This window comes from Pleuronectes platessa, chromosome 22 (genome assembly GCF_947347685.1).
Source record: "Pleuronectes platessa chromosome 22, fPlePla1.1, whole genome shotgun sequence".
In the NCBI taxonomy this organism is placed as follows: Eukaryota; Metazoa; Chordata; class Actinopteri; order Pleuronectiformes; family Pleuronectidae; genus Pleuronectes; species Pleuronectes platessa.
Genome location: NC_070647.1, coordinates 18,518,098 through 18,533,249, shown reverse-complemented (window position 1 = coordinate 18,533,249; position 15,152 = coordinate 18,518,098). Strand labels below are relative to the sequence as shown.

General features: G+C 48.5%; 1 protein-coding gene across 1 annotated transcript; it reads left to right on the top strand.

Moving 5' to 3' along the window:
- Positions 1 to 1,011: 1,011 nt before the first annotated feature.
- On the top strand, positions 1,012 to 2,505 carry kcna1b (potassium voltage-gated channel, shaker-related subfamily, member 1b). Its single transcript, XM_053415396.1, has one exon. It carries the CDS (start codon positions 1,012 to 1,014, stop codon positions 2,503 to 2,505), a length of 1,494 nt encoding a protein of 497 aa, XP_053271371.1.
- Positions 2,506 to 15,152: the final 12,647 nt, after the last annotated feature.

The window sequence follows — 15,152 nt, the reverse complement described above, 5'->3', positions numbered from 1 at the left end:
CTTCCCTCCTCTCCTCCTGCAATATGCTTCTAAATGATCGCAGACGCGTCCTCCTCCTCTCCCCCGGTCCTCGGTGTTTTGAGTAGAACCCCCCGGAGCCGCTGAGCTGTTTGTGCTGATGCTGCAGAGTCCGCTCCTCCTTGCTCCCTCCATCCTGCTCCTCTCGCTCCCTCTCTCTCTCCGCGTCCTCCTCCTCTCCAGCATGATTTTCATTAAAAGCTGTCAGTGCGGGTTTTTGCTGCGGAGCCGCGGATCTTCTTCCTCTTCCTCCTCTTCCTCCTCCACCTCCTCCTCTTCCTCCTCGTCCTCCTTCACCTCCTCCTCCTCCTCCTACTCCTCCTGCGGGCTGCTCCGGTCGTCGCTGAAAACCAACACCAAGAGGATACGGATGTTGACCAAGACAACATAGTCTATTAATATTTCAGAGATACTGTAAAACGATATTAGAATTAAAGCCAAGTTGCGGTGAGGACGCTGCACCTCCTGTTCTCCACCTCCTGTTCTCCACCTCCTGTTCTCCACCTCCTCTTCTCCACCTCAGCGCAGGTACGCTTTTATTTGACGTCTCCATCTTTGAGCCTCGGATGTTGTGTTAGACTGAATTCATGTGTTGATGTGTGAAACCTTCATGTGCTCGGACTGAACCTGATGCGTGAGTGAAACCTGACGTGCGCGCAGCAGCGGCCCCGCAAACTTGATGTATGCGGTAAAAATACAGCAGATGCAGCTGCTGCGTGATTCTGCTGCTGACAAACAGGAAGCTCTGCAGAGGAGCAGGAGACTGATGGTGTGTTTGTTGCAGGTCAGATGAAGCTGTGAGGGGAGATGTTCAGCTCGGAGATGATGGAGATGATGGTGATGATGGTGATGATGGTGATGAAGGTGATGGAGAGGGAGGCTTTGCACAGCTCCTGGTCTCTTTAGGAGCTTCTGCCCTCCGACCTGCCCCACCTCCCTCCCCACCTCCTCACACCACTTCCTCTTCCTGTCTGCCCAACCCCCCCAGGAAGGATGACTGTGGTGTCCACAGACAACATGGATGAGACCTCCACCCTCCCGGGTCATCCACAGGACCTCTACCCGCCCGATGACGACCACGATGACCACGACTGCTGCGAGCGGGTCGTCATCAACATCTCGGGGCTGCGCTTCGAGACGCAGCTCAAAACCCTCGCCCAGTTCCCGGAGACGCTCCTCGGGAACCCGAAGAAGAGGATGCGCTACTTCGACCCTCTACGGAACGAGTACTTCTTTGACCGGAACCGACCGAGCTTTGACGCCATCTTGTATTATTACCAATCCGGGGGCCGGCTGAGGAGGCCGGTCAACGTGCCTCTGGATATGTTCTCAGAGGAGATTAAATTCTACGAACTCGGCGCAGAGGCGATGGAGAAGTTTCGTGAGGACGAGGGGTTCATTCGGGAAGAGGAGCGCCCCCTGCCGGAGAAGGAGTTCCAGCGGCAGATCTGGCTCCTCTTCGAGCATCCGGAGAGTTCTGGCCCGGCGCGGGGGATCGCCATCGTCTCTGTGATGGTTATTCTTATTTCAATAGTCATATTTTGTTTGGAGACACTACCGGAGCTGAAGGAGGACGCCGGCGGCCGCATGCGGGTGGTAGGAAACACGACTGTATTTTATAAACCCAACGTCCTCACGGACCCTTTCTTCGTGGTGGAGACGCTGTGCATCATCTGGTTTTCCTTTGAGTTGATAGTTCGCTTCTTCGCTTGCCCCAGCAAAGCGGCGTTCTTTAAAAACATGATGAACTCTATCGACATTGTGGCTATAATCCCGTACTTCATCACGCTGGGCACAGAGCTGGCGGACGACCAGGAGAACAACAAGGAGGGTAAAGGAGGAGGGGAGCAGGCCACGTCTCTGGCCATCCTCAGGGTGATCCGCCTGGTGAGGGTGTTCAGGATCTTTAAACTGTCCCGGCACTCCAAGGGGCTCCAGATCCTGGGCCAGACCCTGAAGGCCAGCATGCGGGAGCTGGGCCTGCTCATCTTCTTCCTCTTCATCGGAGTGATTTTGTTCTCCAGCGCCGTGTACTTTGCAGAGGCCGAGGAGAAGGAGTCGTTCTTCACCAGCATCCCGGACGCCTTCTGGTGGGCGGTGGTGTCCATGACCACGGTGGGCTACGGGGACATGTACCCGGTGACCATCGGGGGGAAGATCGTGGGCTCGCTGTGCGCCATCGCCGGGGTGCTCACCATCGCGCTGCCGGTGCCGGTCATCGTGTCCAACTTCAACTACTTCTACCACCGGGAGACGGAGGGCGAGGAGCAGGCCCAGCTGCTCAACGTGAGCAACCAGAACCTGGCGTCGGACACCAACTCCAGCCGCCGCAGCTCGTCGGCCGTCAGCAAGTCGGAGTACATGGAGATCGACGAGGACATGAACAACAGCATCGATAACTTCAGGGAAGCGAACCTTAGAACTGCCAACTGCACGGCTCCGAGCCAGAACCATGTGAACAAGGGGAAGCTTCTCACCGACGTGTGAGGCGGCGTCGGGCCACCACTGTACATACTGTAGAAATATCTGGATGCTTTATCTCCATTGGTGCATTTTATTCTCTTCTTTTGCATAGATACATTCAAACATGTGTGAAGACTCATAGCTTCCAGGCTCACATGGTAAATCTGTAGAAGTAATTTCATCCAAAAAAACTAACAAGGGATTAGTTTGGCAATAGGACAAAGATCGGCAGGTGTCAGGGAAGATTTTTTGATAAATTATTAATTATTTATTTAGTAGCTTTTACCTTTGAAATCCTTAATTCTGCAAAAAGAATTAAAGCTGAACAACATATTTTGCACAGGAAGGACCAGTTTGTCAGTTTTCATGATCTCAGAGGTCAGTCTTAAGGAAACAGGCCTGATGACGTCATGTGACCTTGACCAGGGACAGGGTATTTTCGGCCATGTTGCACGTGGACTCACTTTAAAGCTGGAGTGTTTGAACACAACCTGGTGTTAGCGTCAAAGTCTCAACTTCCTTTTCTCTGCAGCTATTCGTGGAAACACATAGATGCAGAGAGGAGGAGCAGAATAAATCATTTAGGAAACAAGCGCTGAGAACTTGAAGGAACCAATTCAGACAAGATGATGCGAGTGTGTGTGTGTCTGCACGGCCTCTTAACGAGAAGACAATTATTTCAAAGTGCTTTACATGCGACAAAAAGACATAAAGATCAGACACAAGAGGCAAAGTGACAGAAAACACACAAACAGGGTTTAACCACAGTAAAAGATAAAAGCAGGTTTGTGTGATTTAACAGATTCAAATGAGAAAAACTAAATGTTTGAATGACCAAAGTGAGGAAGAGAATCTATTCAGAGTCTGATGAGTTCATTCTCTGTAGAACACAATAATTTATCAGTCAATCTCCTCCACACCTTCCTGGCTCTGTGCCACAGACTCAAGCTTTAGGATAGAAGAGGTGCTGATGGAACCCGGCCCATCGGGGCCCGGCTCCCTGAGCAGACACGTTTCAGTGGATTACAGTGGACACGTGTTTTCCTGCGGCACATCCAGGGAACTTTTAACTTGACGCCCGATGTTGATTGAAGTTCTTCAGGCACCTTATGAGACCCAGAGAAGACGTGTGCCGAGCCTTGAGGAGGATCATCTGCACTGCTGCTACAGGTCGGCTGCAGGTTCCTGTACGATGCCATGCAACGCTCCTTTATATAAAAGCATGTGGAGACTCTTCTCTCTTATATCGGCATGCACAAGATGTTACCTCATTTTTATTTTGACCTTCATCTTCTCCTTTCGGATGTTTTCTCTCATTTGTTTTCACCAAAGTGCACTGCTATTTATTATTGTTTAATTTATTTCAAAGCATTTAAGTGTTGAATGTTAAAAATCATAACGGGAACAGGAACACTTCTTTTTCGAAGATCACGGCATGTCAGAATACTAAAGCATTACGGCCTAATGAGCTGCGGTGTAGCTGCGTATACTCAATGCATGATGACAGTATTTAATTGCTTGCAGTTGTGGGGGGGTGGGGGGTGTGGGGGGGGGGGGGGGGGGGGGACCACGCTGCTCCTCACTCGTGTCAAGCTAACAACAGGAGATGGTGCATGACGGAGCTGAAGGCCGGACGGGACACAAAAGAGACAAACAACACAAAAAAATCACAAGAGACAGATCTCTTTAAAAAGACGACGTTTCAGAAGTTCCATCCTCTTTGGTTTGTTCAACTGATCTCTGACCAGGAAGTGCATGGGATCATGTGACGTGATGCGTGACCTCGTTTGCCATCTGATCTTTTATTTAAAAAGTTTCAAGAAGCAAAGCAGTAGTAGTGAACAAATTTCAGAGATCTTATCTCTAATTAGTTTCTAGTGCCTTCAACCCCGTCTCATTATTGAATTGACTAAAGTGCCTCCCGTTACAACAGAAGACAAAGAGCTCACAACGTGCAGCTCCACTTCTCCTGCCATCCAGATGCACTGCTCCCTGCACACCTGGACACCAGAGGGTCCATGTTCACCATGAGGTCATGGGCCAGTTACTGGACCTCCGTCCTGGTTGATGACACACGGCTGCAGAGCACGACCATCAAAACAGATCCTCTCAGATCAGGAAGCTGAGAAGACAAAGGAGGTTTTCTCCCATGTGTGAGTTGGAGATTCTTAAGAGTCCTGTTGATTTCCTTCAGTATAACTGTAGAGAGTCAGTGGCTGGATCAGCTGCTGGAGCTCACCACATGTTCACAGACTGTCTGGTGATTGGCTAATGAAGCTAGCTGTGTGATTAGCCCTCTGGCAATTTACCAATTTACAGTCTTGCCACTGAAATCCGCCCCTGAACCAGAAGCTAACTGGGGCCGGTAGCTTTTAACATGATCAACATTTGATTGGCAGCAGATTTGTGTTTGAACAGAAGTAAAACTCATAATCTGAGTCTTAGGAGGTTGTGTGTGGTTTGTGACAGCAGCTGAGTGTTTGGATTAACACGGTTCAGATCATGTTCCGACTCTCATTCAGGATCCTAATCACTGTGTTTACTTCACTTGGACAATTTGAAATTACTAATGGGAGTTTATCTGGAGACCTCGGCCCAGTGCCTCATTCTGCTGGTGGTGCTGGGGACTACTTTCAGTGGTGGATGGATTTGCAGCAGCAGTGTGTGTGTTCATGGTGATGAAGGAACTGATCTGTGTTTTGAAATGTCACCAGTTTTATATTTTGTCAGTTGCAAACACTTGCAGCCGACCTCAGCTCAACCAGCTGAGAGCCGATCTGCAGTGTGATCATCAGCAGCAGCTTCTGGGGGGGGCGACTGTGAGCTGAGCTGAACAGCGCCCCCTGGCTGCTCTCAACACCGCCGCGCTCTGGTTACTGGGACCAATATCTTCTGCTGAATATTAGATCTGCTCTGTGTAGAATCATCTGGACACATGTTACTCCGTGTGGGTCACAAACACTTGAGTCACGGCTGTTTTGTGGTTCTCCTCCTTCCCTGCTGCTGCTCCTCAGAAGGAGCTGCAGTGGTCGTGTGATCTCATCCTGCAGCTCTGGGATCAGAGGCTGAAGCTCTGACTCAATAGGAGATGTGCAGGATGCTGCTGCTGAGCAGAGATGTGATGGACGTGAGGCTCGGTGTTTCCTCTGCAGAGCTGCTGAACATCACCACAGGCGCTAGTCACTCTCCACGCCTGCAAAATGGCGCTGCTGCTGCTGCTGTGTTGTTTTGCAGTGAGAGCCGAGCACATGAGTGTGTGAGGGAGTTTCCTGTGGACCAGACGATGGGACCACTGACCCTGAAGCTGCTGAAACACTCAGTGCTCAGTGAGTCGGATGTGAACTAAAGGAATCTACATTCAATGTGCTTTATCCTCTTACATTTTCATTTTGTGCAAATCACTGCTGGAGAGAAACTGTCTCTCACGTGTTCGACCTGAATGTTCCACATCTTCATGGAGCTCACGTTCATCAACGTCACCTTGGAATTCACCTCTGACTTCTCTGTTGACAGGGAGGACATCTTCATCAGTTAATCTATCGGATTAACCGATGAAGATGAGCTCTGATTATTTGTTGCTCCTCTAAGTTCTGCAGTTTTGTTTGTGCTGTCATGAAAACATGTCTGTGATGAAGATGATACAAAACTGAGGCTTTAAATTGTTCCTTAACAGAACTCTGATCATATGACCTCATGTAGAGGGTCCAGAAGATCCCGAGGACCAGTCCCCTCTGGATCCGTCCGGCAGCTCGTCTGGAAGCTTATTACGAACAATGGTTGTATTTTGTTTAGTGACCCCTAGTGGCTGCAGTTGTTATGACAGGAGCAAAGAGGTGGTCGGGTGACATCGTGTAAAGATAAAGTTTGTGTTGGGTCAGTGTCGATCGATGTGTGTGAAATCTGTGAATCCTGTGAGTGACATCATCGTACCTGCTCAGCTCAACTGGGACCTGTGGTTTTACTGGTTTTACTGGTCAGTGCAATGAGAACCAGCTGTGTGTCATCAACCTGTCGAACGTGTGATGAAACAAATCCCTTTAATCAAAGAAGTAAAAACCAGAAGCCGGTGCTGCGTGTTCAGCACGTTCCACAGGAGAGGGAATTAGAAACTTCACCTTTCAACTCGTGAGTCAGATCCAGTCAGTCGCTCGTCTCGTGGTTTCATTTCTGTTTGTTCACATTCGTGGTGTTTTCACCGTAGAACACTGAAGGGACCAAATAATGTTTTCTAGTCGTTTCTTATCATCAGAGCAGCTCAACGGACGAAGATTCACAGAACAAGAACCGTTTTGTAGATGGACGCTCGTGTGTCATTTCTTTTTTAGAAAATCATTTTGTTTGATATGCAGCAAACAGGGAAATCACTGCCCCTTTCAAATTGAAGTCCAGGATTTATATTACCACAGAATATGATCATCATACAAGCTTTTAACTGCCAAGTGTCAACTGCTGAATCAGTTCCTTCTCATGTGATTCATCTCTGATCGGCTGCATATCAACCACTTCTCCGACTTGTCTTCTGTTCACAGGATATTTGGAAAATCATTTTTTCATTGTTGACATGTGTGATCAATGTAAAGTTTAGGAAAAGATTGTAGGAATCACTTAAATCACTTAGAGCTGCATTAAGTAAAAAAAAGTAAAAAAGATTAGTGCGGCTTTAACTGACACTTTTATTTCAGCTTTTCAAAGAAACAGAGAAACTCTGCATCACGCTTCACGAGTTTTCAAAGGGAAGTTTTTTTAAATGTCACAACTCTGATGATGATGATGATGATGATGATGATGATGATGATGATGATGCACAGACGAATTTCAGGTATGAAAATAGTCTTGAAGTGCAAAGACAAGCTGACGTCTCCTGGTGCACGAGGGACAGGATCATTCCCACAGATGGACGTCGTCATCAGTCTCATCGCTGCTTCACGGCTTCTCTCTTCAGAACGTGGTTTTTTTGAGGCTCTATTTTTAGCCGGAGGTTTATTTCGGGACTCGTGGGTTCGGCTCGTCTGTTCCTCTCGTCCGGACTCACAGGGAGAAGCCAAAGTCTCGTCCTGACTCAAAAGAGAATAAATGAATATGTAAAAAATGAAATGTGCTCATCACTGGGTTGTTTCAAACCCCGGAGTCGCTCCTCTCTCTTTATTCATGTTCTCGCTGCCGAGGCATCATCGTCTGTAACCTATGCAAGGTTAGTCGACAAGCTATGTCCATTCTGACGTCATCATATTGCAACAGTTTCAATAAATTTTGAAAGATATGACTCTGCTGTTTGTTGATTAATGAAAGTTCAAACTGTAAAATGTTTTCATGCTCTAATCAAACATTTCCTCAGACTGTCGCTGCAGCTCCTCTCTTCAGCCGCTGTCTCTTTAAGACCCCGCCTCCTACAAGGCCCTGCTCTGATTGGTCAGCTGGTTCCCTCTGTTGTGATTCAGTGTGTTTACACCTGAACTGTCATGTGGTCAACAACCATCCAATGAGGTTCTTCATGCAGGTGCAGCAGCAGCAGTGGTGGTGTTCTCCTCCAGGACAAAGACCTTGATGATCTGAGAAGGTTCGAAAACGAGTTCCACAGGAACCGAGCAGAAGATTCTCATTTCCTCTCGTTCAACACAAAGTCGAGTCCGGGAGCAAACAGACACACAACAGCAGCGCGTGCACATGTGACCTTACTGAAATAGTCTGGCATGTGAAGCAGCTCCGTGTCAGGACGCGCTGACCCGACCTGATCACTGACACGCCACAGACAGAGCCACAGACGCCCGGTGGAAAATACATATATCAGTTTCTGATCCAGTCAAAGAACCAAGAACTCATTAATGATTCTTTAAGCTTCCACCATCAATTATGCAGAAGCTGAGTCGTCCTCAACACGTCCCTGTTTGATGAGGAGGAGGGAGAGAAGTAAAGAACAGAAGAAGAAGAAGGGGGCGGAGTCAAGGACATGCTCCTGAACAACACACATGTTTCATTGGACCACACAGGGTGGTGAGGGGCGGGTTCTCCGGGGCCCTCGGCCTCTCAGTGTTGTTGTGCAGCTCTTGTGTCTGTTGAAGCTGTTTGTGTTGTATTCTCAGCTCAGTGGAGAATCTGCTGTGTGACTCAGTGAGTTCTCTGCAGCCCACAGACTCTGCAGGACGCTGAAGCTCCAGAGCTTCTCCCCGTGTGGAGATCAGGCTTCAAAGAAAGAAGCTGCACACGTATGAGCAGCGTCACGCCTCACGGCTGCTCTGCTGCACATGCTGCACAGAACTTTCACATCTATGTGTGAAGCTGCTCTCAGTTCTCTGCTCAGCGTCTCCGCTGCAGCTGAATCCTGTTGATTTGTCTGTTTTTCACGAGGAGGATTTTTGTTTGTATGAATCATAGTGAGGCTGCTGCAGCACTGCAGTGCTACAGTAGATGTGAGTGAGACTCAGGAGAGAGGCAGCCCAGGGCAGAGAGCATGTTGGGTGAGTGTGGGTGGACGAGCGAAAACACAACACACAGAAAGATCAGGAAAATGAGAAGAGAGGCGGTTTCAGACCTGCGCTGAAGTCCGGACACGTTCCTGACGTGTTCCTCACATGTTCCTCACATGTTCCTGACGTGTTCCTCACATGTTCCTCACATGTTCCTGACGTGTTCCTGACGTGTTCCTGACGTGTTCCTCACATGTTCCTGACGTGTTCCTCACATGTTCCTGACGTGTTCCTCACATGTTCCTGACGTGTTCTGAAGGCTCTGACATGTTCCTGACGTGTTCCTCACACGTTCCTGACGTGTTCCTGTCTTGTTCCTCACATGTTCCTGACGTGTTCCTCACATTGTGTTCTGAAGGCTCTGTGATGTTCTGGAGGTTCTGGATGTGAGAACAAATGTCTGACTCAGTGTCCTTCCAGCAGCTCTATAGAAACCTGTTGTGTAGTTTTTGTGTGATGCTGCTGACTAACAAACAAACGCTGGTAACACAAGTGGAATGTGTGTGTTGCTCGATGCTCAGCGACACCACCTGAGTTGGTGAAGCTGGAAATCGTTCACTGGGTTCAGGTGATGCATCATCGCCACAAGCTGCCATCACCCACTCCCCCGCCCACGTGCACAGCATCATCCTCCATCTCGCTCACTCTGTCTCACCTCACGGCCGGCCGGCTCCTCCTGTTTCATTTTCCACTGCAGCGTTCCAACTCTCACCTGAGTCCCTGTGTTCAGGCAGAGGAGGCGAGACAGGGGGGGGGGGGGGGTCAGAGCAGGCCGGGCGTCACCAGACGGCAGAGAACGAGCAGGAGGCTCCTCGGGTTCTGAGCGGCAACGCCTGGTCCAGATGGAGTCACAGCGTGAAGAGGCCAGGCCAGAGAGAGAGAGAAGAGGGGGAGAGGAGGGAGAGAGGAGGGAGAGAGGAGAGAGAGAGCGAGAGAGAGAGAGAAGAGGGGGAGAGGAGGGAGAGAGGAGAGAGAGAGAGAGAGAGAGAGAGAGAGAGAAGAGGGGGCGAGGAGGGAGGAGAGGAGGGAGAGAGGAGGGAGAGAGGAGAGAGAGAGAGAGAGAGAAGAGGGGGAGAGAAGAGGGGGAGAGGAGGGAGAGAGGAGAGAGAGAGAAGAGGGGGAGAGAAGAGGGGGAGAGGAGAGAGAGAAAAGAGAGAGAGAGAGAGAGAAGAGGGGGCGAGGAGGGAGGAGAGGAGGGAGAGAGGAGGGAGAGAGGAGAGAGAGAGAGAGAGAGAAGAGGGGGAGAGACGAGGAGGAGAGGAGGGAGAGAGGAGGGAGAGAGGAGAGAGAGAGAGAGAGAGAAGAGGGGGAGAGAAGAGGGGGAGAGGAGAGAGAGAAAAGAGAGAGAGAGAGAGAGAGAGAAGAGGGGGCGAGGAGGGAGGAGAGGAGGGAGAGAGGAGGGAGAGAGGAGAGAGAGAGAGAGAGAGAAGAGGGGGAGAGAAGAGGAGGAGAGGAGGGAGAGAGGAGAGAGAGAGAGAGAGAGAGAGAAGAGGGGGAGAGGAGGGAGAGAGGAGAGAGAGAGAAGAGAGAGAGAGAGAGAAGAGGGGGAGAGAAGAGGAGGAGAGGAGGGAAAGAGAAGAGAGAGAGAAGAGAAGAGAGAGAGAGAAGAGGGGGAGAGAAGAGGAGGAGAGGAGGGAGAGAGGAGGGAGAGAGGAGAGAGAGAGAGAGAGAGAAGAGGGGGAGAGAAGAGGAGGAGAGGAGGGAGAGAGGAGGGAGAGAGGAGAGAGAGAGAGAGAGAGAAGAGAGAGAGATGGAGGGCAGGAACAGTTTCATCTACACTACGATGATCCCATAGTTTCACTGTGATGATAGCAGCACATATTAATATGACATCATTAATCCATTGTTCACATTGAGAAGACGGGGCCCTCTAGTGGCTGCATGAGGGTTTTCAGTGGATCAGTAACTGATCACAGGTCAGCCTCATCTCCGCTCCACACTCTGTAAATAAAGATGGACGACGCGTCTCCTCTTCCTCACGTCAAACCAGATCCTCTCATTTCACGAGTTTAAAAAGGAGCACGGGGAGTGTTTGTATTCCCCCCCCCCCCGTGATGTTAACACAAGACGACACCAACAAAAGTGTGTGTAGACAAACAGAAGCAACACAAGTGGACAGGACCCCCCCCTGGGAGAGAGGACCCCCCCCAGAGAGAGGGCCCCCGAGCGGAGGACCCCCCCCCCCCCCCCCCCCCCTGCAGTCAGCGGGCAGCCTGGTGACGGAGCTGCTGGTGTCCTGTTCCCGTCATGGATCATATGAGCTCATCAAATATTCACATCTGCACTTTCTTGATTCCTCGACTGCACCAGCAGAGAAGAGGAGACGTTCAGAAGGTCAGCGACCTCCGACCTCTGACCTCCGACCTCCAGCCGACTGGACGACCCGACCCGACCTGCACCAGCCGCTCAGCTCCCGGTTCTGATTCCTGGGTCAGATTTCATTTGTGTGAGAGTTCAGTGATTTCTGAAACAAATTCAGACACAAACAGAGAGAGAGAGGAAGTGAGGATGATTTATTAATAAAAACAGAACGAAGACGACACTGAGCGACAAACAGGAAAACACAACAGTGACGATACAAACAGGAAACACAACAGTGACGATACAAACAGGAAACACAACAGTGACGATACAAACAGGAAACACAACAGTGACGATACAAACAGGAAACACAACAGTGACGACACAAAAAGGAAACACAACAGTGACGATACAAACAGGAAACACAACAGTGACGATACAAACAGGAAACACAACAGTGACGATACAAACAGGAAACACAACAGTGACAGACACAAACAGGAAACACAACAGTGACAGACACAAACAGGAAACACAACAGTGACGATACAAACAGGAAACACAACAGTGACGATACAAACAGGAAACACAACAGGGACGATACAAACAGGAAACACAACAGTGACGATACAAACAGGAAACACAACAGTGACGATACAAACAGGAAACACAACAGTGACGATACAAACAGGAAACACAACAGGGACGATACAAACAGGAAACACAACAGTGACAGATACAAACAGGAAACATAACAGGGACGATACAAACAGGAAACACAACAGGGACGATACAAACAGGAAACACAACAGTGACGATACAAACAGGAAACACAACAGTGACGATACAAACAGGAAACACAACAGGGACGATACAAACAGGAAACACAACAGGGACGATACAAACAGGAAACACAACAGGGACGATACAAACAGGAAACACAACAGGGACGATACAAACAGGAAACACAACAGTGACGTTACAAACAGGAAACACAACAGTGACGATACAAACAGGAAACACAACAGTGACGATACAAACAGGAAACACAACAGGGACGATACAAACAGGAAACACAACAGTGACGTTACAAACAGGAAACACAACAGTGACGATACAAACAGGAAACACAACAGTGACAGACACAAACAGGAAACATAACAGGGACGATACAAACAGGAAACACAACAGGGACGATACAAACAGGAAACACAACAGGGACGATACAAACAGGAAACACAACAGTGACGATACAAACAGGAAACACAACAGTGATGATACAAACAGGAAACACAACAGTGACAGACAAACAGGAAACACAACAGTGACGTTACAAACAGGAAACACAACAGTGACGATACAAACAGGAAACACAACAGTGACAGACACAAACAGGAAACACAACAGTGACGATACAAACAGGAAACACAACAGTGACGATACAAACAGGAAACACAACAGTGACGATACAAACAGGAAACACAACAGTGACAGACACAAACAGGAAACACAACAGTGACAGACACAAACAGGAAACATAACAGGGACGATACAAACAGGAAACATAACAGGGACGATACAAACAGGAAACACAACAGGGACGATACAAACAGGAAACACAACAGGGACGATACAAACAGGAAACACAACAGTGACGATACAAACAGGAAACACAACAGGGGACGATACAAACAGGAAACACAACAGTGACGATACAAACAGGAAACACAACAGTGACGATACAAACAGGAAACACAACAGTGACGATACAAACAGGAAACACAACAGTGACGATACAAACAGGAAACACAACAGTGACAGACAAACAGGAAACACAACAGTGACGATACAAACAGGAAACACAACAGTGACAGACAAACAGGAAACACAACAGTGACGATACAAACAGGAAACACAACAGTGACGATACAAACAGGAAACACAACAGTGACAGACACAAACAGGAAACACAACAGTGACGATACAAACAGGAAACACAACAGTGACGATACAAACAGGAAACACAACAGTGACAGACAAACAGGAAACATAACAGGGACGATACAAACAGGAAACACAACAGGGACGATACAAACAGGAAACACAACAGTGACGATACAAACAGGAAACACAACAGTGACGATACAAACAGGAAACACAACAGTGACAGACACAAACAGGAAACACAACAGTGACGATACAAACAGGAAACACAACAGTGACGATACAAACAGGAAACACAACAGTGACAGACACAAACAGGAAACACAACAGTGATAGATACAAACAGGAAACACAACAGTGACAGACACAAACAGGAAACACAACAGTGACAGATACAAACAGGAAACACAACAGTGACGATACAAACAGGAAACACAACAGTGACGATACAAACAGGAAACACAACAGTGACGATACAAACAGGAAACACAACAGTGACAGACAAACAGGAAACACAACAGTGACGATACAAACAGGAAACACAACAGTGACAGACAAACAGGAAACACAACAGTGACGATACAAACAGGAAACACAACAGTGACGATACAAACAGGTGAAGCTTCCATCAGATCCTCTCCACCTGAGACTCATCAGGTTCAGTCGTCTCCTCCAGTCGCTCTCACAACCGGTCGTCAGAGATTTGCTCCGGGACTTTTTGTGTAATCCTGCTGACAGACCCACACACATGTGGAGACGCTGCCTCCTCGTGTGTTGTGTGTTGTGTGTTTGTGGTTTTACACCTCAGCAGTGATCAGGGAAGCAGGACGAGGCTGAATGATTGATACCAAACAAAGCTCTTTAAATCAGGCCTTTAAATGATGGATGATACAGAGCTGCAGTACACACACACACACACACACACTCACACACACACACACACACACACACACACACACACACACACACACACACACACACACGCACACACACACTCGAGTTACAAGGTGCAAAGTGCAAAACCTAACACCTGATTCAGTCACTTGAGACTGTGTGTTTGTGTGTTTGTGTGTTTGTGTGTTTGGTGCGACACAGTTACACAACAAACTCAGAGCTGCTTACTGAGCAACAACAGTCCAACACTATCATGAGCTCGAGCACCAACATATAAAAGGTGTAAATAAAGTTTCCTGCAGATTAACATTGAACAAACTGTGTCTGAGGAGATGAGAGTTTACTGTTGGAGTTGTGTGAACATGTTCGTCCACTAGGGGGCAGATGAGGCACAAATATTCCCTGGAGAAAATCCAGATTCACAATCTGAAGTAAACATGGAGACAAGAGGAGGATTGAGATGTTTACACTGAGGTGAGAGAGTTGATGCTGATTCCTGAGTTTCTAACGACCACTTAATGAACCGTCCACCTCGTCCTCCAGGTCCTGGACACCAGCCTGTCCTCTTCACCCTCTGTCTCTGGCTTGCTTGGCGTTGTCTCACCGCCCTGCAGCGTCCACGGGACAGGACCACGTGTCTGTAACTCGCACTGACAGCGGTTACTGGCTTCCTGCTTGTGTAAGTGCACATACTGTAAGAATCTGACTGCCTTTTAAGGCCGGAGACAGAAGTCTAAAAATAGCTGCTATGAATAATACGTCAAAACAATGGTCTTCAGGACAAAAGGACAGTTTGGAGAACTGTCTTTAGAGGACACAAGAGCTGAATGAGCTGGTGTCACCTCAACGTCAGCAGAGAGCAGGACTGAGTCCGAGGCTGAGGAAGGGCGTCCGAATGAGGCACTCTTTAAAACAATAGAACAAGGAACATGTGAGGAACACGTCAGGAACACGTCAGGAACATGTGAGGAACACGTCAGGAATATGTGAGGAACACGTCAGGAACATGTGAGGAACACGTCAGGAACATGTGAGGAACACGTCAGGAACACGTCAGGAACATGTGAG

Excerpts from the sequence above, each read along its gene's own strand:
- kcna1b (XM_053415396.1), top strand. The coding sequence starts at position 1,012 with ATGACTGTGGTGTCCACAGACAACATGGATGAGACCTCCACCCTCCCG.